This window comes from Patiria miniata, unplaced genomic scaffold, assembly GCF_015706575.1.
Source record: "Patiria miniata isolate m_02_andy unplaced genomic scaffold, ASM1570657v1 HiC_scaffold_24, whole genome shotgun sequence".
Taxonomy (NCBI): Eukaryota; Metazoa; Echinodermata; class Asteroidea; order Valvatida; family Asterinidae; genus Patiria; species Patiria miniata.
Genome location: NW_024037063.1, coordinates 6715833 through 6743453, shown reverse-complemented (window position 1 = coordinate 6743453; position 27621 = coordinate 6715833). Strand labels below are relative to the sequence as shown.

At 41.1% G+C, this 27621-nt stretch overlaps 1 protein-coding gene across 1 annotated transcript in view; it reads left to right on the top strand.

Annotated features, from left to right (window-relative positions):
* LOC119732036 (reelin-like) overlaps positions 1-27155 on the top strand; it is a 53793-nt gene extending 26638 nt beyond the window's left edge. The window contains exons 25-58 of the mRNA XM_038205404.1: positions 243-478; positions 783-934; positions 1136-1340; positions 2051-2222; positions 2911-2986; positions 3662-3844; positions 4568-4847; positions 4983-5126; positions 5625-5799; positions 6761-7040; positions 7667-7850; positions 8363-8471; positions 8923-9149; positions 9710-9930; positions 10208-10358; positions 10619-10877; positions 11413-11544; positions 11737-11881; positions 12894-13062; positions 13735-13875; positions 15050-15236; positions 15667-15860; positions 16612-16975; positions 17691-17905; positions 18323-18512; positions 19375-19556; positions 20833-20939; positions 21400-21570; positions 22224-22441; positions 23042-23283; positions 24054-24211; positions 24559-24772; positions 25285-25584; positions 26339-27155. Of these exons, the coding sequence (XP_038061332.1) occupies positions 243-478; positions 783-934; positions 1136-1340; positions 2051-2222; positions 2911-2986; positions 3662-3844; positions 4568-4847; positions 4983-5126; positions 5625-5799; positions 6761-7040; positions 7667-7850; positions 8363-8471; positions 8923-9149; positions 9710-9930; positions 10208-10358; positions 10619-10877; positions 11413-11544; positions 11737-11881; positions 12894-13062; positions 13735-13875; positions 15050-15236; positions 15667-15860; positions 16612-16975; positions 17691-17905; positions 18323-18512; positions 19375-19556; positions 20833-20939; positions 21400-21570; positions 22224-22441; positions 23042-23283; positions 24054-24211; positions 24559-24772; positions 25285-25584; positions 26339-26375 (6420 nt within the window). The 3' untranslated portion in view covers positions 26376-27155. The remainder of the gene's footprint in view (positions 1-242; positions 479-782; positions 935-1135; positions 1341-2050; positions 2223-2910; positions 2987-3661; positions 3845-4567; positions 4848-4982; positions 5127-5624; positions 5800-6760; positions 7041-7666; positions 7851-8362; positions 8472-8922; positions 9150-9709; positions 9931-10207; positions 10359-10618; positions 10878-11412; positions 11545-11736; positions 11882-12893; positions 13063-13734; positions 13876-15049; positions 15237-15666; positions 15861-16611; positions 16976-17690; positions 17906-18322; positions 18513-19374; positions 19557-20832; positions 20940-21399; positions 21571-22223; positions 22442-23041; positions 23284-24053; positions 24212-24558; positions 24773-25284; positions 25585-26338) is intronic.
* The last annotated feature ends 466 nt before the right edge of the window (positions 27156-27621 follow it).

Here is a 27621-nt window from a genome sequence, read left to right as displayed (position 1 = left end):
AGTCTGCCAAGGAAGCTACAGTTGTGTACACAAATGCCATGGCCCACGGTGTTTTCGAAAAAAAATGTGTTTGTATCCTCAAATTCAGCACACAACTACAGTGTTTCTGCAAAATCATGGCTGAAAAGCCACAAATAAAAGACTTTGGAAAATGAGGATCCCTTGGATTGCTGCTGTTTTATAATGACCTTTTTCTATAATTATTTTAGAATAAAACAGCTTTATTTCTTGTCGTCATCCAGATTGTGATTGGTTGCCTGTCTGGTTTCACCCATTTCGCTCCCGTCTATCTCCAATATTCTCACGACAACGGTCTTCACTGGAACCAAGTTGTGGATAACTGCTACCCCTCCAGCATGGAGGAAGGGATGTGCACAGGGGCGGGGCTTACGTATCAAGAGGGGAGTGTCTATCACATGGGGCAGTATGCCTACTGGAGATTGGTGGTTATACGTCTACCAGAATACATCACTCAAAAGTAGGTCTCTTGTTAGGATTGTGAACAATAGAAATCCTTGTTCAAGCACAGTGTCTTATGTTTCTACTTGAAGTAATGTTTCTTTCCAAAAATGTTCTTTGTGTAGCCATCAACTAGAGTTGCCCTTAGTTAGGGCCTTGTGATTGGCGTCACTCAATAACAAAATGTTATTTGGTTAAACCCTGTCTTTCCCGATGTCCACTGTTTATCAATGTGGATGAACAATGCATTGAAATCCACTTTTTTTTAATGCTAGATACCCTGTTTATGTATTTTTGTTTGCACAATGCTTGCGTTGTTGCAGGAAGGCCCAGTTCCGTTTTTGGCAGGCTGAGGACAAGTTTGCTCCTACGTTCAGTATCGGTGAGGTGTACGTCGGCGAAGCATGCCCAGAGAACTGTCACGGCCATGGGGTATGCCGGGACGGTGAATGTCATTGTGATTATGGTTACACAGGTGAGGTGAACCCCCCCTCTATCCATTAAGCCCCGCCCACTGCGCACTTGGCTTACAACATATGCACCTGTCCAATGCACCTGTCCAAGTTTTGGATTGTTCCCTCTGCTTTGAAAACACAACATCCGACTTCACAGAAGGCCACAAAAGATACAACGACATCGTGTTCCATTAAAACTTTCTAATCTTCATGTTTTTTAGGTACCAGCTGCCAGCCATTGAGAGAGAACTCCATGGGCCTGAAGGACGAGTTCGAAGGACGGACACTCGGTGCATTGTGGGCCAGCATACAGAGTGGAGCCATCGGTCAGGGGTGTGGTATCATCAAGATGGACAACACTCTGTACTTTGGGTCAGTTGGTCCGAGAGAAGCTCGGACGGTGCCACTCAACACAACAGCCATCAAGTGAGTGACCGTTGAACTTTGTATTATCATCTCCAGGCATGAACTATAGGGCACTTCAATTGCCTACTTACAATGAAGAATACATGGCAAATGCATACTAGGTTGCATGCACATGTGGAGTGTGTGTCTTGTTTTGAACTAGCATGTTAAACTGCACTGGAGCGGCAATGATGTTTTAGAGTTTTTAAGGAATGCAAGATTTTTGCCAAGTCCTCAAAAGACTGTCATGAGTCATCCAGTTGTAAGTCAAGAAACAGTTGATTGAACTGTGGATCTGACTTGTGATGACTTGTGATTGACTTGTGATTGACTTGTGATTGACTTGTGATTAAGTTGTGATTGACTTGTGGTGACTTGTGATTTAGTTGTGATTGACTTGTAATGACTTGTAATGACTTGTGATTGACTTGTAATGACTTGTGATTGACTTGTGATTTGATGTGTGATTTGACTTCTGACTTGCTTGTGATTGACTAGTGAATGACACTGTGATATGGCTTGTGATTAGCTAGTAATAAGTGTGATTAATTTGTCATTGACTGAGGTTTGACTTGTGATTTGGCTTGTGACAGAGTGCATGACTAAAATTGTGACTGTGTTTGCAAATCTCCTCGATCAGTAACCCCCCAAATGAGAGATTATCGACTCTCAACACCTGATACTGACAACTGATAACTTACAGAGTCCTTCTCTGCCCTGTTTGCATTCAGGATCCTACAGTTCTTCCTCCGTATCGGCAGCACTCACCTAGGATCCCAATGCACGCAGGCTACATCTCGTAGGGAAACAGTCATCGTACAATTCTCTGTCGACAACAGTATCACATGGCATACTCTACAAGCGATTGACCCTACTGCAGTAGACATGGCTTCATCCATCAAAGTAAGTCTTCTGTCTATGAAATAAGTCCTTGATTTGGCTCGGAGGGTGTTTTTGCTAGTTATTTTGGTGGTGTAGCTGCTGTAAGCAGAGTTGATGGAGTTTGTTGTAAAGAAATCAAATTGTTTTATTGTGGAAAAATGCTGTGAACTTTAAATAAAAATTGGAACAAATTTTAACTCAGGGGAATTATGGGCTCCATGCACTTTTATACTACTGGAAGAAATTTAAGAGTTTGGTTCGGAACCACAATGAAATGTTTTGAATGCGCGCTGTATATATTAGGCCAAACAGGTGCACGCGCATAACACAACCGATACGAGTTTCCCTAGACGTTGATATTGACAGTCGCGGGTGATATTGGTTGGTCATGATAATGCCCTCTTGCGGCGCGGGTTATCGAGTATCAAACCATAACAATGTCTAGCTCCTAGACTACTTTACAAGGCTTGCCTGTTAGTCTGGTACCGCTCGTTTCATGTACTTTCATGATACATGTGTAGGCAATCATTCAAATTTCCATGCGAACAACAAAAGTACATGTTTCGTTTCCATCACATCACCACTGTAACATATTCTGCAAACTTTCTAGCCATTTGAATCAACTGAATGGAATGTTGTGCACTGTTGTACCACCTTTACTAGGCTTGCCGTGTCTGGTATGAGAATTATCTAATCGTTTCCCCTACAGATTACAGTGGAACTGCCCGCGGCGGCCAAGACAGATGATACAGTGTTCAGATGGTGGCAACCATTCATATCAATGGGTGAGTAGAGTTGAGACAGATTGAGCAAGTATCGTGCAAATAAAACAGTTTGAGAAAACTAGTTTGAAACTGGCCCCAAGGTGTTTGCTGATTTGACTATCACCCGACGTAAAGTGAGGGTGAGACGGGGTAGTTAAAATAAGCCAACACTGAAGGACCATTTTAATACAATGTACAGGTTGAGTCAAAGTTGACCGGGTTTGATGATGTTTTTCAAAACAAACAACTGACACTCAAAACCCCAGTGAAGCACATATTAAACAAGCATTCTTTTTTGCTTATCTGAAAAAAGAATGAAACAAATTGATCATTCCTAAGAGAAGTTATGCCTGTTTTACTGAAAGCACTCATGTTTGTAGCTGTACATGGAATGTTAATATACACGGCTAAAATGCTTACTTTACATTTGTTTGTTCAAGTATTCCGTGGACAGCTTGCAAAATGAGTACCTTTATTAAAATAGACATAACTCCTCTTAGGAATGATCAATTTGTTTCAATCTTTTTTTTCTAATAAGCAGGAGAGAGTGCTTGTTAAATATATGCTTTACTGAACTTTTGAGTGTCATTTGTTTGTTTTGAAAAACATCACCAATCCCGGTCAACTTCTTTTTGACTCACCCTGTAGTACAGCTAATGGACAAATGTAAAACTGAAATTATGTTTCCTTCAACAGATGTGAGACAGGCACAGTGGGCCATAGACAACGTTCTGATCGGTGCAAACGACACCCATGCACAGGGCTTCTATGAACCCTTCGACATGGAATTGAGTGATAACTGGTACTCCGTCATGGCTGGTACCCAGAAGACATACTGCCAGTCCAGACAAGAAGCACTGGTCTTTGATGGGAGAAGTGGTAAGAAATGTACTTCATTTGATTTAAAGGGAATGTACATCATTGGCTTTTGCTGTAATTTTCAGAAACGAATTATTTTGAGGGGTTAGTATAATAGATCAAATATTGTTTCACTGACATATTTGAAATTTTGTGTTCGAAATGCTGGAAAAACCAAGAAAAACCAAATTTTTCAAGTAGTCTGGTTCCCTGACTCCACTAAAGATGAAATGAATCAATAATATAGATGCCGGAAAATTGTAAGTTAAGGAAACCAGTCTAGCTGGCCTGCACCTGTTCATGAACATGTAACCAATAGCAAACAAAATTTGGACTGAAAAAAATGGTAAATTTGGAGCAGTAGTTGAAAAATAGTTAGGTTTTTCCAACGGTGGTCGGCTGACTACCATTGGAAATTTATACAAAATACTACTTTTCTTAAAAATGACTTCACACCAGGTGCCATAATTTTACAGGATGCTTTAGAATTTCATTTACCAACATCCAAGTAAGCTATTTCGTTAAAATTTGGTAGTTTTGTTTTCCAATGTTTGCAAATGTTGTATATTCCCTTTAAGGCAACTGAAAAAATAATTCTGTTTTAAGATTTATGCTTTTGATAAATGTTTTGAGGACATCCCATTGAATCAGATAAGAACTGAAAAGCATGGAGTCATGGCAAAATATTTCCAACGTTGTACTGTAAACATGTAAATCCTACGGTACTGCTATTCTACACCCTAGGTATTCCACGCTATGCCGAGACATGGGACTTTGAAATCACCCCAGCGACATTCCTCCAGTTTGAGATCGTTGCTGGATGCGGCCAGTCAGCATTCTCATCACCCAATCACTCCATCGTCTTGGAGTATTCGGTAGACATGGGCAGGTCCTGGCATGTCTTGAAGGAGGAGTGTGTCCCACCGGATATGGGATGCGGGGGATATGACCTGGGGAGTATCTACACAGCTGACATGTATTCTCAATGGACTCGGGTGACTGTCTACTTACCTAAAGCTGCTGTGTGAGTATTGACTCCGTTCATGAACTCTTGAGGGCGCTCAGAAAATATCAGCGAGAACAACACAAGCAATATACCTTTAAGTAACTTCTGTTCTTCTTTGTATTCTGGACTTCTTTTGAATGTATCTGTGTACAGGTCGCCCTCAACCCGTTTCCGCTGGTCCCAACCGGTTTTCACTGGTCAGCAAGATGTCTGGGCCCTAGACTCCATCCACTTGGGTTTGTATGATTGTCCCTGGATGTGCTCCGGCCATGGAGGTTGTCAGAATGGACAGTGCATGTAAGTATGGAAAGTCAGTGTTGCTGCCATTTCAATGGTGGACTGTGGACTTTTACTGCAGTAAAATGGTGGACGGGTTAAAAATAGTTTAAGCCATAAGATTAAGAAAATCTAAAAAGACTGAAACATTTAAGAAACAACTGAACAATTTGGGTTAAAGTTTATCTGGTAAAATATCAGTCTCTGAAATATGCAGATTTATTTTTGGGAGGCCAGCTGGAGATTTAAGGCTTGTTAAAACAATTCTTAAAATTGAACATGTAATAATGACTTTTATGAGACTAATTCAATGACTGAATTAAAATCTGTTCCTGAGTTGAAACCATGCTCTCTCCTGCAGGTGGTATGCATGCTCTCTATGCTCTTTCGCCCAAAAGGGTTACCAAACTGCACGTGCGCTTCATCATAAAGAACATGCGAGAGCGCACAAACGTGGTTCCTTTTAAAATGGCTTCTCGTTCTGTTCGCAGAATTATTCTTGATTTTTTTTGTTTTCAGTTGCGATCAGGGCTATGGTGGCTCCCGTTGCGTCCCTCTGCAACCCTTACCCAAGATGCTTAAAGACAACTTTGAGGGTTTGCTCTCTGAGGAACGCTGGCCCAGTTCATACGGAGTGGACATCGGTAACATGTGTGGCATACTCCTCTCAGGAACTGCGGCTGTCTTTAGACAGGTACGTGCATTTTGAAGTTCCATTGACATGCTGTAACTCAGAGCAAGTTGCAGCGAGGACTATAGTGAACCATAGTTCCACTAAATAGACTCGAACGCAGGATGGTTGGACTGATCTATAGATAACTGTTTGGAAACGGAATGTTGGGCACGTTTCCATCGCGGGTTGCCAATAGCTGCATGCATCATTGTGACTAAAGTTGATTGCACGTTGCTATTAGTTCGCAGGCGTAAGTTGCGTCACAAATCAACTACTAGTCGACTAGTAGTCCTCCCCTGAATTTGCTCACAGCTTTTTGAGCAAGTCTGGAATGATAAATGATAATGGATACCTCACGCAATGCGGATTTATACTTTCATTTTCATTATTCATTTTTCGAAATACTTATTTCCTCTTCTTGGCAAAATGAAATATAACAAAAACAAAGGCCAGTAGAGGTAGCAGAACCTGAAGAAGTGTAGTAAACGAAAGGCTGGCCAAGTTACAAAGGACGGACAAACATCTACGTTTTACAAGATTAAATGAAACATTTGCAATTTCCGAGCTCTTACAAAGTGCAGGCATGCAACTTTTCCTCGGATCCGCTGATTTCCTCGTTTTTACTTCTCATGAATGCCATTACAAATTGAAAAACACTGTTCAAAATGTTTTGTGGTTTGGAGTTACCTCGTTTTTTCTAAATTCCCAGTTGCATGCCTGAACGTTATGAATAAGGAGCTATGTCAGGAAACAAAGTCAGACTGGCTTGGATAAACTCAGTGTATTACAAAAGATGCTATTTAAGTTTTTGCTTATTTTCTGAGAGGTTATATATAAGTTAGTCCTCAGCTGACATCCATAATTTTGATAGAACATTGATGTCGTGGCTGAGTGTGGTCAAGTGGGTTTGTGAAAATATTACCTTGTGAAAAAGTCATATTTGACATTGATTTTTGTTTTGCCTTTAAAACCCCATCCACAGGCTGGTCCACGGATGCTGGTAACCCAAGACCTTGACTGCACTATGATGCAGTACATGCAGTTCACCTTCCAGTATAGCTGCCCATCGCAGGGTACCGGCGTAGATCCTGACCGGTCCCGTGCTGTGCTGGTCCAGTATTCAAGCAACGGCGGTACTACCTGGGAGACGTTACAGGAACTACACTACACCGCGCCCCTCAGTCCGACGTTTATCAATATCAAGCTGCCCATGTTCCAGAACAACGCTACCAAGTTTCGTTTCTGGCAGCCCAAACACTCAGGTATATTTTTAGGTTTGAAATTTTTTGAGTGTCTGATACAGCTGTTGTTGTCTTTTGCATGTTTTGCTGTGGCTATTGCCCATAGCTTGCCCATCTGTTGTCTCATGCACACTCATAGAACATGATAGATGTAGTGTATCTGTGTTTGGCCTTGTGGCACATGAGACACAGTATTCTGTTTCAATTGTGCTCGTGGGATAGTTATATCCTTGCTTGGATTGTTGTTTCATCGGTCTGGAACAGCCACATGCCCAGTTTATATAAATGACTATTTTACTTCATATTCACTGCGTTGCATATAAAGTACCTCATATACACTGCGTTGCGCAGTCGTGTGGGGCTGGCCCGCGCCTCGCGACTGAGAATGAACTGCAAACGCTCAGTCTCATCTCTGGCAGGAATTCTCGCAGTAATCAAAACGTAACACTGCAGTGATTTAATTTATTTCTTCCTAAGTTACAAACTTTTATCTTTTTTGGCACGATATGATAAAACAGTTGTTGACTGCTGTGATGTAGGCTATGGCTATGTTAACCCCTCGTGGCACATAGCACCCTCGGCTTTACCTCGGCTGCCATATCACACATCACAGCCGTCAACAATTGTGAAGTGTTTCTAACCGTCAGGTGATAGTGATTCTTGGGCAATCGATGGTCTGATCATTGGAGGTAACCTGATGGGTAGTAACATGCTTGCTGGAGACTTTGACTCGGGAGTCTCAGAGGTAGACTGGCTGTATTACCCTGGAGCACGACTGGATCGTTTCTGTCCACCGTCTGACGATGTTGACGTGCAATCTACGCAACCAAGGTATGGCTTTTAAAAATTTTATTTCAAAACAAGGAGGAAAACTACAGGTAGGCTCACTTTTAGTCAATGTAAAAAAGTGAACATGTGACCTCGAGAACACCATTTTGGCACTCTTTCAACTGAGCCCTTTGGTAGGCAATCGCCTACATTTTCAGTGCCATTGTTCGATAACACTAGTCAGAAGCCATGAACTCACTAAACCTTTCAACTTTTTTCTCTGAACTGTTATTGGTGGCAAAAAGTGTCGGCATTATTTATGAATCAATTCCTCGTTGTCTGACTCTAGCTGAATAACTTTTTTAAAAGTTACGTTAATTGCAGTTGTACCATGTGAAAAGAAATCTCTTTTGTAATTTTTTTTTTAAGAAGAACATATTGAAAATTCAACATTTGGGACAGTATCCTGTCCTCTCTGCCTTCAGGAGACTTGCAACTCTGAACTTACTCTTATAACTGTCTTTACCACGTACCTTTCAAATATTATTGGAATAACTTGAATTCTTTGGTGCTAGGTTGGCTGCCGGTAGTAGCCTAGGCCTGGTGTATCAACTACAGCCTGGCGAGCATTCAATGACCACAAGAGACATTGATGTCAACGAACACACCATGGTACAGTTTGAGGTAAGGAATGACATGACTCCATAAAATGATTATTTCTAAAAGTAGCTTGACTTCACTCTTGAAGTTTGTAAATTGTAGCAGTTGAAAGAATGCACTTATCAAAAACAAAACAAAAACTCCTTGGCCCAGGAGTCGTGAATGTGCTAACATGGAATTTTGTGCTTAGGATCACCTCTCTGTGCTTACAGCGCTAGAAAACAGAAATCTGTGCTTATTCAGTATCCTTTATAACAAGATGCATGCGCACGCACAATCCAAAATTACTTGCTCTTTCGTGATACATGTAAAGGCAACTATCAGCTTCTTTTTGGCTTGATTTGCAAACATTATTTGCTTATTATAAAGAAAATCATAAAATATGACCTGTATTTGTTCAGTGGAATTGTAAGTACTTTTTATTTATTTCTCTCATTGTTTTATTTATAAGTATGAATTAATTTGTTTCCATCAGATCAACGTTGGTTGTACTGCCGAGACAATCTCAGCTTTTCCTGTTTCGCTGGAGTACTCACGAGACCATGGATCCACATGGAACCTGCTCAAACCGGATTGCTTCAACCAAAACTGGTCTAGTAGCGTCTGCTCTGGTCATGTCTCTGAACCCAGCGTGTATTATATAGGGGAGATTGAGCCCTGGAAGAGAGTCACCATACTAATCAATGGACTGCACATATGTGGGTTAGTTCATTACTAGTCATCACTTGCAAATTCATTCATGAAAAATAAATGCAATTCATACCATCCTGACCGTGGTTTGCGTTCCTTCCTCCATGGTAAAAAAAAGTAAGTAAAGTCTGTCTTGAGCCAAAGTAGCCCATCAGGCTGGAGTTTATCTCCGGTTTCAGTAGCATGAAACGACTGAGAATATATTTACTCCCCCTGGATGGGATGCTAGTCCATCACAGTTACTCCCCAGCTAATGCCGGTACCCATTTATACTCCTGGGTGGAGAGAGGCAAGTGGGGATGAAGTGGCTTGCCCAAGGACACAGCGTATGACCAGTAGCTGGATTCGAACCCCTGACCCTCTGATCATGAGTCACAAACCCTAACCACTAAGCCACACCCCCTCCCCCCACTTCCTCCATGGTATCACCATGTTAAAAACTCATCGGTTGAAAAAACTGTTCAAAGGATGTATTTTTGAAGTTCATAATGTGACCACTGAATAGACATGAAGTGCACCGTTCCTGTACCCCCAACATATCACCTTGCTCGTTCATTGCCTCTCATTTTAAGGATTGCCCGTTTCCGATGGTACCAAGGCTTCTACCGGTCGCATGACCAGCCTCGCCCGTGGGCTCTGGATAACGTCTACATTGGTCCCCTGTGCCCTGAACTGTGTGGTGGGCATGGGGCTTGCATGGATGGGAACCAGTGTCGATGTGACCGAGGCTACGGAGGTAGAAACTGCTACGCCATCCAGCAGAATCCACGATACCTCAAGGAGGAATTTGAAGGTGAGCAGGGAAATTATCGATCGCACAAAGGGAGGCCATCGCTTGTCAACAAGTTACCTGTGTATCTTAGGTGTGCTTTGCTGCAACCACCTCTTGACTTCCAAGCAAGCTTGTAAAAGTGAAAATATTTCTCATGGAATTTTGGAAATTTCTTAAGGAAATGTCAGGGAAAGCTCAGAGTATTTTGTTTTGTATGTATGCCTTATGTAATTCTTTAAGAACTAATTCTTTAATATGACAACTGCATAATATATCAGAACCTTTACAATCTTTGCAGACTCTAAAGTGGACTCCATGAAGTTTCTGCAGTGGAGCGGTGGTGAGGTGACAAGCAAATGTGGCACCCTGATCACCGGCACCAGTCTACACTTTGTCGGCAGTGGTAAACGAATGCTGGTGACTAGGGATCTAAACCTCACTGCTGCCAGGTGAGGTTTTGGGGAAAAAAAAGCAACCAAGCAGACAACAGATTTCTGAACACTTTAAGTTTTTTGGTGACTGGAGATGAGTTTGATTCTGTGACCTCCAGAATAGTTTGAAAGTGCTATATACCACTACCCAGCCATTCGCAATCTTTTTCACGGTCTTTGTTCATTTTTTTGGCACTTTTATGATGGTTAAACCTCTGATAAACATTAATTCGCAAAGGATTCTTCTGAAGCCTCCATTCTTTCTTCTTCCCTGGCAGCATCGTTCATTTCTTCATCCGGCTCGGTTGCCAGCGCACCCCACCCAGCAACAAGAACCATCCAATTCAGTTGCAATACTCCACCAACGCAGGCATCACTTGGTCTCTCTTAGAAGAAATGCACTTCAGTAACATCAGCAACCAGGCCAGATACGTCATGCTGGAGCTTCCTAGTGGGTCACGGAGTAATGCTACTAGGATCAGGTGGTGGCAACCGTCCAATCAGGGCAGCTTCTTGGATGAGTGGGCTATTGATCAGGTGAGTAATGCTACTAGTATCAGGTGGTGGCAACCGTCCAATCAGGGCAGCTTCTTGGATGAGTGGGCTATTGATCAGGTGAGTAATGCTACTAGTATCAGGTGGTGGCAACCGTCCAATCAGGGCAGCTTCTTGGATGAGTGGGCTATTGATCAGGTGAGTAATGCTACTAGTATCAGGTGGTGGCAACCGTCCAATCAGGGCAGCTTCTTGGATGAGTGGGCTATTGATCAGGTGAGTAATGCTACTAGGATCAGGTGGTAGCAGCCGTCCAATCAGGGCAGCTTCTTGGATGAGTGGGCTATCGATCAGGTGAATAATCAAGTCTACTATCACTGTGTCAAATCACAAGTCAAATCAGAAAATAAAGATGGTGAACAATGACAAAGGAACGGCACCTTTCGTTTGAGTAGCCTAATACTTGACTTGAAACTGGGTGACTCCTGATGATTGGTTTCTGATGTACATGTGATGACATTTGATGTGATGGTTTCACTACAATGCTAAATTCTTTTCGTTTGGTTCTTATATCTAGATTTTCATCGGTGGGCACGGTCATCCCATGCTGCAAGATGACTTTGATTCCTCCATGCAGCGAGACAGTAATGAGATCACCTCGCCACATGATCAGAATTGGATCCTATCACCCGGTGGGGTTACTGAACAGGTCAGTAAAGAGACGGTCAAATTAGACTCAGGCAAAATTACTTTTTCAGACCCGGCATGAATGGGAGTAATATCAAATCAAATGACAAGGATCTGGATGTCAGTTATATAATTTTAACTATTATCAGCTCTGATGTTTTGCAAGTTACTTGCTTCACCCTTTTGAAACAAAATATTCTAAATTCTTTTAAAGGTGTGTGATTCTGGGGTGAACGCCCTGCACTTTGGCAGCAATGATCAGATGCGCTACATGGTCAGCACTGACGTCATGGTAACGGAGCAAACATTCTTGCAGTTTGAGCTGACGATGGGATGCACTCGCTCCAACCAATGCTACAGTAAGTCTGGAAATGTTTGGCCCACTGAAAAAAATTGTTGTTTGGTACTCTGTTGCCACAACAAATTGAAACCTGTGGATTTGATTTTTCAATTCTAAGTGCAAAATGTTGTAGGTGAATGGAGATGTGATTCAACTTAAACAGTTGGCTCTGACAGTCACAGTAAAGGGGAAAAAAATACAATTAGGAAAATGTGTACTTCGATAAATATCTGAATAATTTTGATGGTTTGAATTGGCAGCGTCTGGTCTCAACTGGTTTAGTTTGGTCATGATTTAGATCTGGTCTGTTCTGGTAAGTTCTATTCTGGTCTAATTTGATGCTGTCTGACAGGTGAGATCTGGTTAGAATTGGTTTCAACTGGTTTGGTCCGGTCTCGACTGGTATAGTTTGGCCATGAGTAGTCGTGTCTGATTACATCTGGTCTGGTCTGGTAAATTCTAATTCAGAGTGATTTGATGTCTGGCAGGTTTGGTCTAGTATCTGGTTGCCATTGGTCTTAATGTACTGTGCTCTAGTTTGAACTGGACTAATCTGGTTTGATGTGGTCTAACTGATCTGGTCTTATCTGGCCGTGAGTTGCCTTTTCTGGTTAGATCTGGTGTGCTTTATTCAGATCTGGTCTAAACTGAATGGATATGTTTGGGCTTGTAGTTGCTCTGGTTTTGTACATGGTCTTGGTTTATCTTGACAGATCTGGTGTGTTCTAGTCTGATCAGGTCTAAACTGGTTTGATGTTTGGACTTGCAGTTGTTGGTTACGTAAGGTCTTGGTTTATCTGGACAGATATGGTGTACTAGTCTGATCCAGTCAAACCCACTTTGACAAAAGTGTGATTACTTTGGTCTTTTGTTGTCTAAAATTATTTGATCAGCCGTGCTGTTGAACGATCTGGTCTGTTCTGGACTGATCTGGTCTATTCTAGACTGATCTGGTATGATGTGGTCTGACTTGATCACGACTTGTTTAATTTTATTTCATCGGCTTGTTACTTCCCTTCTCTTCGTGACAGGTATTGATTTGGAGTATTCCCTAGACATGGGCAAACATTGGCAACTGGTCTACCAAGAATGTCTCCCATCAGACATCGACTGCTCTCACTATCACCCAAGCAGTCAACTAGGAGCTGATATCTACGCTGGATGGAATCGTGTCATCATGCCGCTACCGCCACACACAAGGTACTCTTAATGACCAGGACGCAATCTCATGGGGCATCTAAGCAGAAAAATTGTGCTGACCAATTAATGTTCTTACTGTAGGAAGAACTCAGCTGAGTACCAGTGACTCTCAATACACATACCATGACAAATTGGCTGGTAACCTGTCTTTGCTAAGCATTATCATTAATGAAAATGGCCCCTGCTCTTAAACTAGATTTTTATTCTTGTGAAACAAGTCCCCTCAAATGGTCACACGTTGGGTTTTGAGTAGTCCTGCCTTCATACACACAGTTTGTCAAGGTTTGTACTTCAAATATTTTAATGCCTGTCAAACGGGTCATTTAGAAATTGAATATTTTGCAATTGTTTAATCCATTATTTTTTTATTGTTATAACTTCAAAACTATAATTATTTTGGCCCAAATGTCAAAAGCCAAGCAGATGTATTCATTTTTTTGTATTTTTTTTAAAAATAGTTTTGGCATTGGGCAACTCAGCTTTTACATGTTTTTTCCCCAGAAATTTTCAACTTGGAAGTTGCTACTCTATACATGTATCACTATGAATATAATTCCTTTTTTGGAGAATTTTGTATTAATTTAGTGACTCAACGTCAGTACCAAAATGTTTATGCCCACTTCCTAGCCCAATAATGACACTCCTGGCTCATTTCTTAAAACTGTTTTCCAGGTCTAAATCCACTCAGTTCCGTTGGCGTCAACCGGATGGGTTTGAACCGTCCAGTACCTGGGCAGTCAGCTATGTGTACATCGGCTCTGAGTGTACAACAATGTGCACTGGCCATGGCAGATGCAATACTGCTTACTGCGTGTAAGTTCAAGCATTTCTTGGATGTTCTGAAAGTTTTAATAAACTGGAGTTTGTTTCCATTATTGATCGTGGAATTCTAGATGTGACTGACTGCATGGTTTGGTTTGATTTGTGTATGGTAGACAAAACTCAATATTCAATTAAAGTTTGACTTCATTGTTTGACATTAATGGCAGTACTTCGCAAAAATCAAGGAGTCTAAACTGCCTCTGGCCGTTCGTAGGAAAAACTACATCATTGTTTATTTTAAGGAAACACATGAATAAATCCCCTTTTGATTTCATTACTATAATTATGTTGAGTTTGCAGAAACACTAGAACAGTTCAAAAACGTGTTTATGAAACCCATTCATTTATTGTTGATGTCCTCGGATTTGGCCAGGCCCCTAACATGGCACAATTTTCACCTCCAGTGCCTTATACTAGAGCAATACTTTTACCTCAAATTTCACAGTAAGTGAAATTTCATCAAGCTCTTAACATTTACATTCCTAAATTTTGTGTTTATCTTCCTGTTACAAAGTTACGAGAGAAATTTTACTTCTACGATATTTTCATATTTTGTTTTGAAGTGTGCAGCGAATCATTTTAAAATGCACCCAAAATAAGAAAATAATGTTCAGAAAAAAGGTAGTTTAACGGGTAAGTTGGGATAATAACGGTTTATCAGAATTTGTCAACTTGAAACAAATTCTTCATTGTTCACTTGGGAATTTCTGAGATTTAATCAAGTGCTCAACATTAGGGAACACTCGGTCGGTTTTGTGCCCAATTTCCGGACGCCACCGTTTTTGAATTTCGGAGAAAATTTCATGACACTGAAATTGTGCACAAGGTTTCACAGCAAGCAATATTATAAGGTAATAGTACCAGTATTTAACTGAATGAATTTGAAGTTTTTTCAACAAAGAAGTTTGGCAACACTACATGAGGAAAGTCGGGGTGAAATGTCAAAGTGTGCCACGTTAGTGGACGCAGCTTTAATGGATGGGTTTTCCTTTAGTTCAGTGCTTTCCATTTACTATTTCAGTCCATATTTTCATCACCTCCTGACAGGGACCTCACCAGAGTGATGTGCTTTTTATAAGAACAGTTATTATTATTAACAACGTCTTGGTTGAATGACTTCCACAACCTAAAACCAATTTTCTTGTTTTCACCTCACCGCTGATAGCTGTGACAGCAACTGGCAGGGACCAGCCTGTGAGTTCCCCATCAGACCGCTACCTCAACAAGTCAGGGAACCGTTCTCTCAACAGCCTGTGGTCTCCGGTGGAGGGGCGTGGCTTAACATCAATGGTGGGATGGTCTCCAGTTCCTGTGGACCAGTGGCCTCGGGAAAAGCTCTGCACTTTACTGGGGTAGGTCTTGGAAGATGGTTGAGAAAGGAAGAAATATGCCGTGTTGTGGATTTTAGATCAAACCAAATTTGTTGTTATTTCTGGTGTACCGGTATTTTCTTCAATACTGTATGGTTTTCTGGATTTATCAGGGAATAAATACAATGTAATACAATGTAATACAATGTCATACAATGTAGTACAATGTAGTACAATGTAGTACAATGTATTACAATGTAATACAATGTACAATGTAATACAATGTAATACAATGCAATACAATGCAATACAATACAATGCAATACAATGCAATACAATGTAATACAATGTAATACAATGTTATACAATGCAATACAATGTAATACAATGTAAAACAATGTAGTATAATGTAGTACAATGTAGCACAGGTGCTAATGGTTTAAAATACTCTTCCGCTTGTTCTATACCCTAGGCCTGCACACGTCAACTCATCACCACAGATCTGGACCTAACCCATGGTACTCATATACAGTTCTATATTCGTTATGGTTGCCTATCCTTGCCAACCCAACGTAGTCACAATGTGCTACTGCAGTATTCTACTGATGGCGGTGTGCATTGGGCATTGCTGACGGAACTGCATTACAGCAGATACTCTATACCCAGGTAAGCACCAGACTAATGGTTTATGCTTGGAGGTTAAACCCCAAACCCCAGCCTTTTCACCAGCTTTGACTGAAGAAGACCTTATACGGGGGACTCACATATTAGTCAATATTGAACCATGTTCTGCTTCAAAAACTTAATTCCTGTAATATAAGACCACATTTTATGATATGGACATTTAGTTTGGACATTCAAGTCATTTTCAGTGATTTGAGAGCCAAAAATGACCGATGCACAGCCAAGATTTGGAAGCCCTAAGTATTGCTGACATTTGAAATGTTAAGCTATGGCTTTGGGTAGACATTGCAATATGTGAGTAGCCATAGCTATAGTAAGAGTTTAGAAGTATTGCTTTATGTGGAAGCTGTGTAATCAGGCGAAAACAACCAAATCAATGAGACAACGTCCATGAGAATTCATGATTGGTAAAAACTTAAAGATTGAAGCAAAACGAAACAAAATTAGGCTCAAATTTGGCTGTAACTTTGAACTTCTACTTGATGATAGACTGAGTTTTCAAAAATACTTTTCAATATAATGGCCTCAGAATTCACCTTGGACTCACTAAGTCTAGACTTGCAAAATGCAGAGGTGAGTCAAAAGACTAAAGGAATAACGTAACCATCTGAAGGCAGAGCCTGCAATGTACAAAAACACTCTACTTGATCTCATGTTGCATTATATTCTTCCCAAATTGCTCAACTGTGCTGACCGATGTGTGAATAATATATTTGTATTTCTGTTCCCTCAGTTTTGTCTCCATCGAGTTACCCACGACAGCTCGGACCGTCGGTACCCGGTTTAGCTGGTGGCAGCCTAACCATCCAGGCATCAACCAAGCCGACTGGGCCATCGATAACATCCTAATTGGTGGTTCGTCTGACAACCGACCTTCCGCCATGGCCGATGACTTTGACTTGGGACTGCCAAGCATAGACTGGCTGTTCTTGGATAACGCCGCCGTTCTCCCGTTCTGTGATGAATTGGACCAAGAAGGGATGTTGGACGGGATGAGGGAGAACCTGTCACTTGTCGGAGGGCTGGATGCTGAGGAAGGAACCGTGATCACAACGGTAGACCTGCAGCTGCAGGAAGGCACTGTCTTAGAGTTTGAGGTATCGTTATGAAGTGGATACTAACAGAGTTGTTAACAAGTACTAACAAGTCAGTTGCAAGTCATTCACAAATCAGCACAAGTCATCACAGGTCACATGTTGTCACATGTCACATCACAATTCAGTCTCAAATTAATATCATGTCATCCAATCTCCAGTGAAGAGACAAGCAATCAGATTTAAAATATGATTCTTCATCCCCTTTACTAGTAATCTGAGATGCAATTTAACTTGTTATTGACTTGCAACTACAACTTTAAGAAAAAATAGTTGACGTCTTACTAGAATTATGTCTTTCATACTAATCTTCATTTGCTCTTAGTAAGAGCAGTGCAATTGTGGTAAGCAATCCTGCTCCAAGGCCAGTTACTCTCAGCTGAAAATATCATACTTTTGGTAAAACTGCAGGGTTTTTATAAAGCACTAATTATTACCCCTGTTCATCAGGCCATGAGACCATTTCTGTGCATGAGCAGCTTAGGCCTGGTCGGCGCAAGCTAATTTCTATCCTCACAGGTACCAACGCTGGGATGGAGAGAGACAATTGTAGTAAAGTGTCTTGCCCAAGAACACAAGCACCGTATTCCTCGTCAGGTTTCAAACACACATACCATGGCACATGGTTGAAACACTGTATATTGACCACAGTGCTTAACTCCCTGACACAGCATCAGCATCGACATTGTTGACGTTATCTCTTGTCTGTCATGTCCAGATCAGCACCGGCTGCAATGCATCATGGGATAGTCCCTTCAGCCCTGTCCAGCTGATATTTTCCACTGATCACGGCATCACATGGTCACACCTGATTCGCCAGTGTCTGCCCTCAGACCCAGAATGCAATGGCGTTGTGACGCCGCCCAGTTCTTACTACGTCCATCATGGATGGAGGAGAGTTGTTATTCCACTACCAGAGGAAGCTATTTCAGGGTGAGTAGAAACACTGACAGTAGGCTGGTTTATAGTCGGTCGTGCAACCAGGAACGTCCAACGCTGATGGTCGCTGGACGCTAAGTATTTTGGGGGGGGGGGGGGGCAGTTTATTGACAGGAATATTTTTTTCTCTTTCGATTATGTTATTAGCCTGCAAAATATCTGGAAATTGCTTAACAAGAACACAGTCATCCATTTTGTTCGATAATATTCTGTGCCGTTTTTGCATATTCATTATTTCGTACAGAACAAACAATCCTATTGGTTCAGTGATGGAAATTCAGGTCAGCGTCCATGCCAAAGTTTAATTATTTGTAATAATTTTTCAGTCGCCGACCATTGCTCAAATCAGATTAGTACTATAACTTATTAGTGTAATCAAATCTATACTTTTATTTTTTTTTTCATGTTTAGGAGCACTCGTTTCCGGTGGTACCAGGAGGTCTTGCCTGGTTCCCTGCCTCAGCGCTGGGCCCTGGATGATGTCTCTATCGGCCCGGCTTGCCCACTCATGTGCAGCGGTCATGGATCATGTGACTACCCACAATGCATCTGTGATGAGGGATTCGACGGCTTTGCTTGTGAGCGTAGTCTTGGCATAAGGGTACGACAAACAAACAGTTGGATTTTTTTTACCTCTTATGATATACACTTATAAGCTTTTTGACAGGTTTATGTAAAGTTTACACATTCATTTTTGAAGACAAAATATTGCAATTAACAATGTTGCTCAGGGACATTAGAAATATTTTTCACAGTGCCGAGTCCGAACCCAAATAATTACATCATTGGCTACAAATACCACCAAGCTGAAAGCAAGACCTCAGACATGAAGTGAAGGCCATCACACGTCGAAGCTCAAGTCAATCACAAGTTGAATCAGGTCGACATCACAAAGGACATGGGATGAACAGTTTACATCAATAGCTTTTCATTTGACCCGAGACTAGGCAACATGTAATTAAAGTGTAAGTGACGTGGGAGGACTTAACTACGCCCCTGTCAATCCTCATCAGCTGTTAGTGTTTGGGAATGTCCATGGAGTTATCAACCTCAATGCCAAAACTACAACAATCCAAATGCCACAAATGAAACGTGTATATCATTTTGAAGATTTCTATCTGTATTTTGTATTGAAACAAAGTTTATTTCTACCAATGTTCAATAGTTCAGCTGTTACGTTTAAATGAAAAAATGAATTAATAAGTACATCAATATGTCTGAGCACGTCTGCCCCCATTGTGTTTTGGGCTAATTTCTACTACAGCAAAAAAGTTGGGTGAATAATTCCTTGTTTAAATCATTGTAGAAAGTAACTGATAGGTTTTATCAGAATGGAATTCACTTTATGATTATAAACGTTATTATGCACACATTTGATTTGTCCAAAATGTATGTCCGATACCGTGGAACTGCCTATTTGACAACTGAGCAGTTTTCACAAGCATTTCTCGTCATATTTCCAGGACAACTTGAAGGAAAGTTTCCTGAGCTCAGACCTGGATTCCTCAGCCTGGGATTTGGTCCAAGGAGGACGCATCACCACGACTCAAGACTGCGGTACGGTCAGGGAGGGGTGGTCACTGTACCTCAGTGGGCTTGGTCTGCGACTGGCTGAGACGATGGACTTAGATCTCAGAGATGCAAGGTGATTATGATTAACGACCCAAAATATCAGGCTTTTCATTTTCCTCAGATGATGAACTGATTTTCCTTTTTTTTATTTCCAATTTATGCCATTATAGTTTAAAACACTGTTAAAAATCTTGCTCAGTTTGAGGTTTCTTTGTCATATTTTGTGACCCGTTTCGTTGCATGTCTAAAATATCAAACTGTCATTGATTTTTGTGATGCCAATGTTCTTAAAACCCAACTGTTGGCCTTGCATCTCTGTCTCTGAGAAGCAGTTTTGACATCTGAGAAGCAAGGTAACTCCCTTGTTTTAAGGAACATTTATTCCAAAATCTACTCGTCTATGGGACAATTTCAAGGGGTAGAGTATGTACAACAGAACAGGTGCTTATTTTGCCTTTGGGCCATTCAAGCACTACATGATGGTCATGACAGAACTTTTAAGAGCTCATTTAAAAAAAAAATTTAAAAAAAAATTAAAATGTATTTTTTAAAGCTTAAAATCCATCGAAAATCATCAAGGAGATTACAGACTAGGAGTTTCGGATCATTTCTCTGAATCATTGAAATTTTGCACCTGAACACGGTCAGTGTGGCTGTATCGGATAAAGGGTATTTTTTTAGCTTATCTGAACCTATCTAATACGTCCTTGCAGTCATGAATGATTATATAACCGACATACAGATCCTTGTCATTTGATTGGTGGAACTCACATCACGTGGCATTCATTATTCCTCCCATTCATGCCCCGGCTCAAAAAGTACTATCCGCCCATGGGGAATGGGAAATACTATTCAACAGTTAAGATCATGACGCGGTATTTGTGTGCAAATGCATGCTGGTGTGCGCCTTCAGCGTTGCGCGTAGCGCATATTGTTCCAAAGAGCCAGCGCTACAGCGTTGGGTTCAAACATTTTCGTGAAAGTGTGGTTTGGAAGAGAGAAATACATTTTCCTCCAGTTTTGTATTGAAATGAAAGTTCAAATATATCAAATGACAAGGATCTATATGTCAGTTATATAAAACAAATATTGAGTGGCTTTAAAATGTGAAATGGGAGGAATATTATCGCTCGGTAAAATCTGGACTTTTCCAGTTCACTCGGCTTCGCCTCGTGTAATGGAAAAGTCCAGATTTTACCTTGCGATAATATTCCTCCCATTACACGCTGATCCACTCAATATTTGTATACTATTAGCACTGTTTATGACTATGAACTGCACGATACAGTTTTGACAACACAAATGATTAGTAATGTTTTGGTTTTTTTCGTCTTTTTGTGCGTGTGCAGTTTTGTGCAGTACCATGCAGTGATTGGTAGCGAGCGTAATATCCCATCATGCATCAGACCAGCTGGCAGGTCTGAGAGTGTTCTCCTCCAGTACTCCATTGATGGTGGTAAGAGACTGTATTTGCCTTCATTGTATAGCTGTAATATATTGTTAGTAATACTCACCCTTAGTCCATTGGTAAATTTGCTAGGAACCATCCTAGAACCTGACACTCTACAGTAACATGCCAGAATGTTTAACTATACAGTCCATCACGAAGCTGAATCCAACAGATAACGTTGGTTTGGATTTTGGTGGATTTTAGATAGTTTAAAAGTAAACGTTTATTAATGCTAGAAGCTCTGTTGGTAGTGGTTTGAATCAAAATGAAATTCACTAAGTTTTCTTTGTTCAAATGATACTGGTTCAAAACAGTATCTCACCATTTTCTCTTGATGAATTTAATGAATTGACTTTTCTCGTAACAAATTTAACAATTTCTTCCATTGCCAAGTTTATGCAATGACTGATGGTTAACATTTGGGGCTTTTGTTCCTCTGTCCAAATCTATCGTCATGGCAACCCAGGAATCAGCTGGATCCTATTAGCTGAGTTAGACTACGAGCGTTACACCACACCGCAGCGTCATTACTTCACCTTACCCGCTGCGGCACGCACACAGGCCACAAGACTTCGCTGGTGGCAGCCAGTTGGGAACGGACGACGGGCTCAGTGGGCTCTGGATGATGTTTATATCGGTAAGACATGGATTGCTATTGATTCAGTCATAAACCCAGCCCACCATTTGATCTGTGTACATTCATCACCGTGCTTGCGGCTGAGTTTGGTTGAGCTCCCATTGTCACCTGATCAAAAGCTGTGATCTTATTGGTCAATGGGTAATATTCGATTGCCAGGCAGACTGGATATACCAGTGATCGTCATATTTTTGAAGAAACATTTTGCATCAGGGAAAGCAAATTTAATCACTTGGCTTTGGCCGTCACCAACGTAACTTACAAAAGTACTGTATGGTTGAGGGCACGTAAGCAACAACCTAGGCGAGTGAGTGAATTTATTCTTGCCAGCTGTCCCAGGAATGAGCTTAAAGTATCGCCTAAAATGGAAGTGTCTGTGAGTTGACTGGTCGGGTTAAAGCAGATAAGTTGAGTTCATCGAGTGAACTTAGGGTTGTTAAATTTATAGTACATTTTGCATATTTGTTTTTACAAATTGTATTACAGTATTGTAGAAACAATAGTTACCTGGAAGTGTGCTGTTGATGTAATGAGAATAACTTTGCTCAAAGTGAAGATAGGAGTGGTCCCAAATACCCACACAATTATTCCACCTTTGTATATTATTGATCAAAAGAAACCAAGCTTTCCTGTTTGTGTTTTTGCTACCTCAGGTGGTTCGGAAATAAACCCCACCCATCTGACCGAGTCCTTCAACGTCGGCCTTACTGAGGCATTGTGGGATTTCTACCCATACGGACAGGTGCGAGTCGGTGTTTGCCTCAACAGTGAGAGCGCCCTCTATTGGGCCAATCGACGATACAGTCAAGAGGACAACGTGGCCGTCACACGGCAGCTTATCATTGACGCCAACTACATGTTACAATTCAAAGTGAGTTTCATACAAAGCTACAGGGCTGCATCAGCATTACATGGATGTGGCTTGCCCACACATGCCTATGGAATCACATGTTAAATGAGATTGTACATGTAAAACAAATTAACTTTCTTTATGCCAGGTTTTGCTCATATATCTTTTTATTTTTTGAGTGTTTGTTGTGTTCATATCTCTTTAGAAATTTCAATGAAAAATGTCTTTATATTTTCCTCACTTAAATATTTCCTTTAATTTTACTGTACCTCTCTTGAAAAACGACTTGTTTATAAAAATGTACAGAAAAATATTTTGATTCAGTACCATTTAATTTACATTTTAAGGTCTCCTTTTTTTTGCATTATATACATTTTAGTGTTTCTTGCTTCACTCCTGATTCTTCTTTGCAATAAGTTTCCTTTATTTGTTTTTCTCTTTCTCCTGTGTTTAAATGTTTTTAATCGTCTTCAAGACTTTTTTTTCTTGCCAGAGTTTTCCTCTTTATCCCTTGAGAAATCGTCCTTTTAAGGACTAGCAAATCAACAGTCCTCATCATCGATTCATCTTAAAACATTTCCCCCATCTGATATTCCCTTCTTTTGGGGGTTTTCTGACTAGATTGTAGTTGGATGCCAAGACGTCTCCCCATCCTGCATTGAGGATTTCCCAGTTAGTCTGGAGTACAAGACACACCCGGCTGACTCCCACTGGACTCTACTCAAGCCGACCTGCCTACCAGACAGTGATGATGATGCTAGGTGCTACCCTATGCAGTATGAGCGTGGGAGTGTCTATAGTGCTAATGAGTATGGTGTATGGAGGAGGGTGATGTATGCCTTACCTCCGAAGACGGTGTCCAGGTGAGGCAATATATATCGAGACAACTCCTGACAATGTTGACGTTGCGCATCTTCCCTTACTAGACCGACCGACCAAGGTCACTGATTGATTTTAATACCGAGTCACTGATGAGTATAAATAATGTCTTAAACTGTCAACCCGAGACTGCAACTAAAGACTGACCAACTCAAGCTGTGCTGAGACTGACCAGTTGTCAAACTTTCGGGTCCAGCTTGACTAGGCAAGCCTAGTGTTGTTTTTCCTGTAGAAGGTTGAACAAAGAAACGAATAGTAGATGATGTGAACCTGTGACCACAAGAACACTGTACCAGTGATCTACCAATCTAGCTATCCAGCCCTGTGTTGCAGTCTCCCAAATTGTTAATATCTGAAGCCATAAACACGTTGGCACAGTGACACTATGAATCATGCCCGAATCATGCCAGCAACGTTAGCAAAGCTGTCAACATAACGGCAATCAGTGACCATTCATGACGATGTGATTTAAACTTCAATCTTATAAATGAAGTCTTTGTTGGACCCCTTTGATTGAGTTTGACAGCTTTGTAGCTAGCATTCTTTGTTGGAATATTAAAATTGGGACTGACATTTCAGAATCAGTTAAGTTCTACATTGTGGTGCTACAGGTAAATCGAGATGAAAATTAGAAGTGCAAACCAGCAGGGCGTGGGGTGTACATCCCACACTGGATCTCCATGAACACAGCACTATTCCTGCATGTAGTCCATAAGCAGAGAGTTGATCACAACCTGATTGTTGTCTGTTTCAGTATGACCCAGTTCCGTTGGATTCAAGTCTCAGCCAGTCATCCAGCCCCTGCCTGGTCATTGGATGATGTCTACATTGGAGCTAGCTGCCCTGATCTGTGTAGCGGTCATGGGTCCTGTGGCTCTGATGGACGTTGCCAATGTGACCCAGGGTTCATAGGTCAGTAGGTCATGCTTCTAATAATAACGAACACCTGCTAGGAATAGAACCTCGGGCAGTAAAACTCAGTGTTGAACTGAAGTCTTTCAGTCTCAAGTCATGTCAAAAGCTATTCAAATCATCTGTGACGAAGGAATGTTTATCTTTGAATTTCATCCCTTGTAACTTGCGATGGACTTGTAATTTCATTTGTGATATTGGACTTTGACTGCAAATCAGAGCTGCTACTCAAAGTTTAGCGCGTGTTTCAAAGCAGGTCCTGATCCCTTGTAATCAATTCGTGGTGTACTCTCAAAACTTTGAGCACTAGGGTGATTGCCTTCATATATTTGTCTTTATTTTGACAGGTGAGAAGTGCATCCCCAAGCGACCGCTCCCAATCCGTCTCGATGATAGCTTTGAGGGCGGCATCTCAGATCGTACCTGGTCATCGGTGCGCGGAGGCGGCCTAGGGATGGGTTGTGGCGCCCTCGTGCCTCACGCACACGGCAAGTCACTGTACTTCAGCCAGTGTGGGCTGAGAGAGGCCATCACGGTGGAACTGGATACAACTAGAGCTAGGTAAAATGATTCATCTAATTGCGGCATGAACATTGAGCATTACTACTGCTTCATTGTGAAAATGCAAAATGTATCTCAAAGTCAAACTGTCCTCTTCACTACATGTTTTTCTCTTGAAATATGAGTTGTTAAAAGTGTTGGCAATTTACTTTTGAAAGCAAAACAAAATGCTTAGGTGTTTGTTTTGCCTGTCAGTTGCCTGGCAGCATAAAGGTAAAGGTGACATATGGTCTGTATGCAGGGATGTAGTCGAGTCCATCACAAGTCCCTACAAGTCCATCACTAGTCATCCAATCCCAATTCAACTCACAAGCTTTTCAAATGTGCTTTGACAAATGCATTCCTTTGTTATTCTTCGTCCACTGTTACTTATGAATGGACTTGTGATTCCCCCTGTGATTGCCTCCACTACAATACTGTCTGTATGAAGTCCTGTTTCTTTTGCAAGTAAAGAAAAGAATCTGATATTGAATTGAATTATATTGGTATTTATGTTTGTTACCCCCGGCCAGAGAGATCATGTTTGTCCTTCAAATCGGAAGCGCTTCCCTGACCAACCCCAGCTGTTTCCTCAACCTAACCTCCCCTGACATTGAGAACAAGGCCGTCCTCCTGCAGTACACCACGGACAACGGCATCCACTGGCACCTGATAGAGTCACATGATCCTGCGGACTACCAGCGAGCTCAGCGGGTGTCCTACCGACTGCCAGCGGAGGCTGGAGGGAGGGCTGTGCGATTCCGCTGGTGGCAACCAAGACACGGTGGTTCAGGGAGGGACCAGTGGGCCATTGATCATGTACAGCTAGTCATGTGAGTACACTAGTAGTCTTATTTCAGGTATTAAAATCAAGGAATCCTAAAAAACAAAAATGCTGATGGCACTGAAATTCAAAGGCTGAAGCTACCTACAGAGACCAGAGATGATGAAATGTTTAGTTTTAGAGGTGGGTGGAGATCACCTGATTAATATGTTGAGGAACATCCATTGAAGCAAGTAGGGACAATCTACATTCCTGTATGGACTAGGGCAGGAATGGAACATGGGTCAGAGAGGTGGAGGACAGTACATGTATGTACCACAGCACCAACTTGAAATAATGAATAATTCTGCCCAACATCTACATGTTTTTTTTTTATCTTCAAGCAAACTTGAATCCTCGATCTTGATTGATTGATCCATGGTAACAAACAGTGCTACGTTATCCTACATTATCCCGTGCATTCCGCGTATCACGCTATTCTAAGATGCCCGTGCCATTCCTGCTGCACGCAAGTGTTATAGGATAACCGCACAGGGCACGGTGCGTATTCCATCGCCACTAACTGTGCGTCAAGTTTGCTTGAAGATAAACTCGTTATGCCACCCGCACTCGTGGAACACGGAAGATGTAGTGCATCTGCGTCCCGCATACCACTCAGCCTTCGGCCTCGTGGCATATGGGTTACAGACACATTACATTATCCTGTTTTCCACTCGCGCTCGTGGGTTATAATATTCCCTAATATGCAAGGAAAGGGATCAGTAATCTGAGAAGATTCTCTCTTTCTTCTTTTATATTTACAGGTCCAGGCATGTTATGTTGAACCCCTACTACAAATGAAAGACCCTCAGCAAGCTAGCCATGTAATCACCTCACAAGCCAAGCCAATAAATGTCTCATGATGCATTGTACCGTGTAGTTTACATATGCTCACCTCTTTTTTATAATGCACGCAGTGCTTTTTTTTAATACAAAAATGGATGCATTTCCTGTGTATGCAGTGCAGGGATGAGGTTGTCAGTTCACGAAAAGGTCTGAAAATTGGATGAAAGGTCTGAAAATTCACGCTTTTGTGCTAAGTTCTATGCAGAGTTATACAATTTTCTCCGATTCCAAAGGCCCGATTTCAGTCCAAAGTCTGAATAATCTAAAGCCTGGTATTGTATCTGCCCATTCATTACAATCCGAGTATGGGGGATTTGTAGTGCAGTTTTTATTCGGGAAAAGTTGCCCTGTGCACAACTGGTTTTTTATCACACACTATGCCTTCCTTGGTAATCATGAGCTTAATGTACTATTGAATGTGTGAAACAGGGAACCAACAAACAAGGTCAGCCATTTTTAATTGACACACTTTCCAGACAACTCGGTATTTGTTGTGTTAGAAGTCATACTCTTCTTGTAAATATTTTATTTCTGATAGGTAGAACTATAATATGAATCCCAAAGTCATGTAACATACATTATAATGCAACCCAAATAATTTTGAAACCCAAATAGTTTTAAAGTTTTTAAAACAGATCTCTTTTGATACTTTTATCATTTTGTACAAATTTTTTTACATTTTCATATTCTGGAAAAATCCATTGCTTTTTATAATAAACTTCAACAAGAATATATAATCTCCGTAATAAGTGTTCCATTATTTTGTTGGTGATGTGCATTTGTACAGTATTTCAAGTTTGACTCAAATCTTTGTTCCCTAAAAGTAAACTGTTTGACAGTATTTACATAAGGAAGGTACGATATGTAACATGTTAAAAACTTGGAACTCTTCCTGGGAACATCCCATTGAAACAGCTGTGATAAAATCAAACTACACTTTCACACCGGAATCAGTTTGGAAATATCAGGCATTAAACATGAAAATGTAAGAATTTCTGCAAGTGTACACTAATTCGGAACGCCTGTATGAATATAGTTTATTTGTCAGGATTATGGAACAGAGATCGGTTGACTTGTGTACCACACGTAGGGATGCCATTGGTGCTATCAAGATTTTTTTGAAGTTCTATTTTACATCCTAAATTTTGTTCTAGTACAAATCCCAGAATTTCAAATTATCATTAAATACATACATATGATG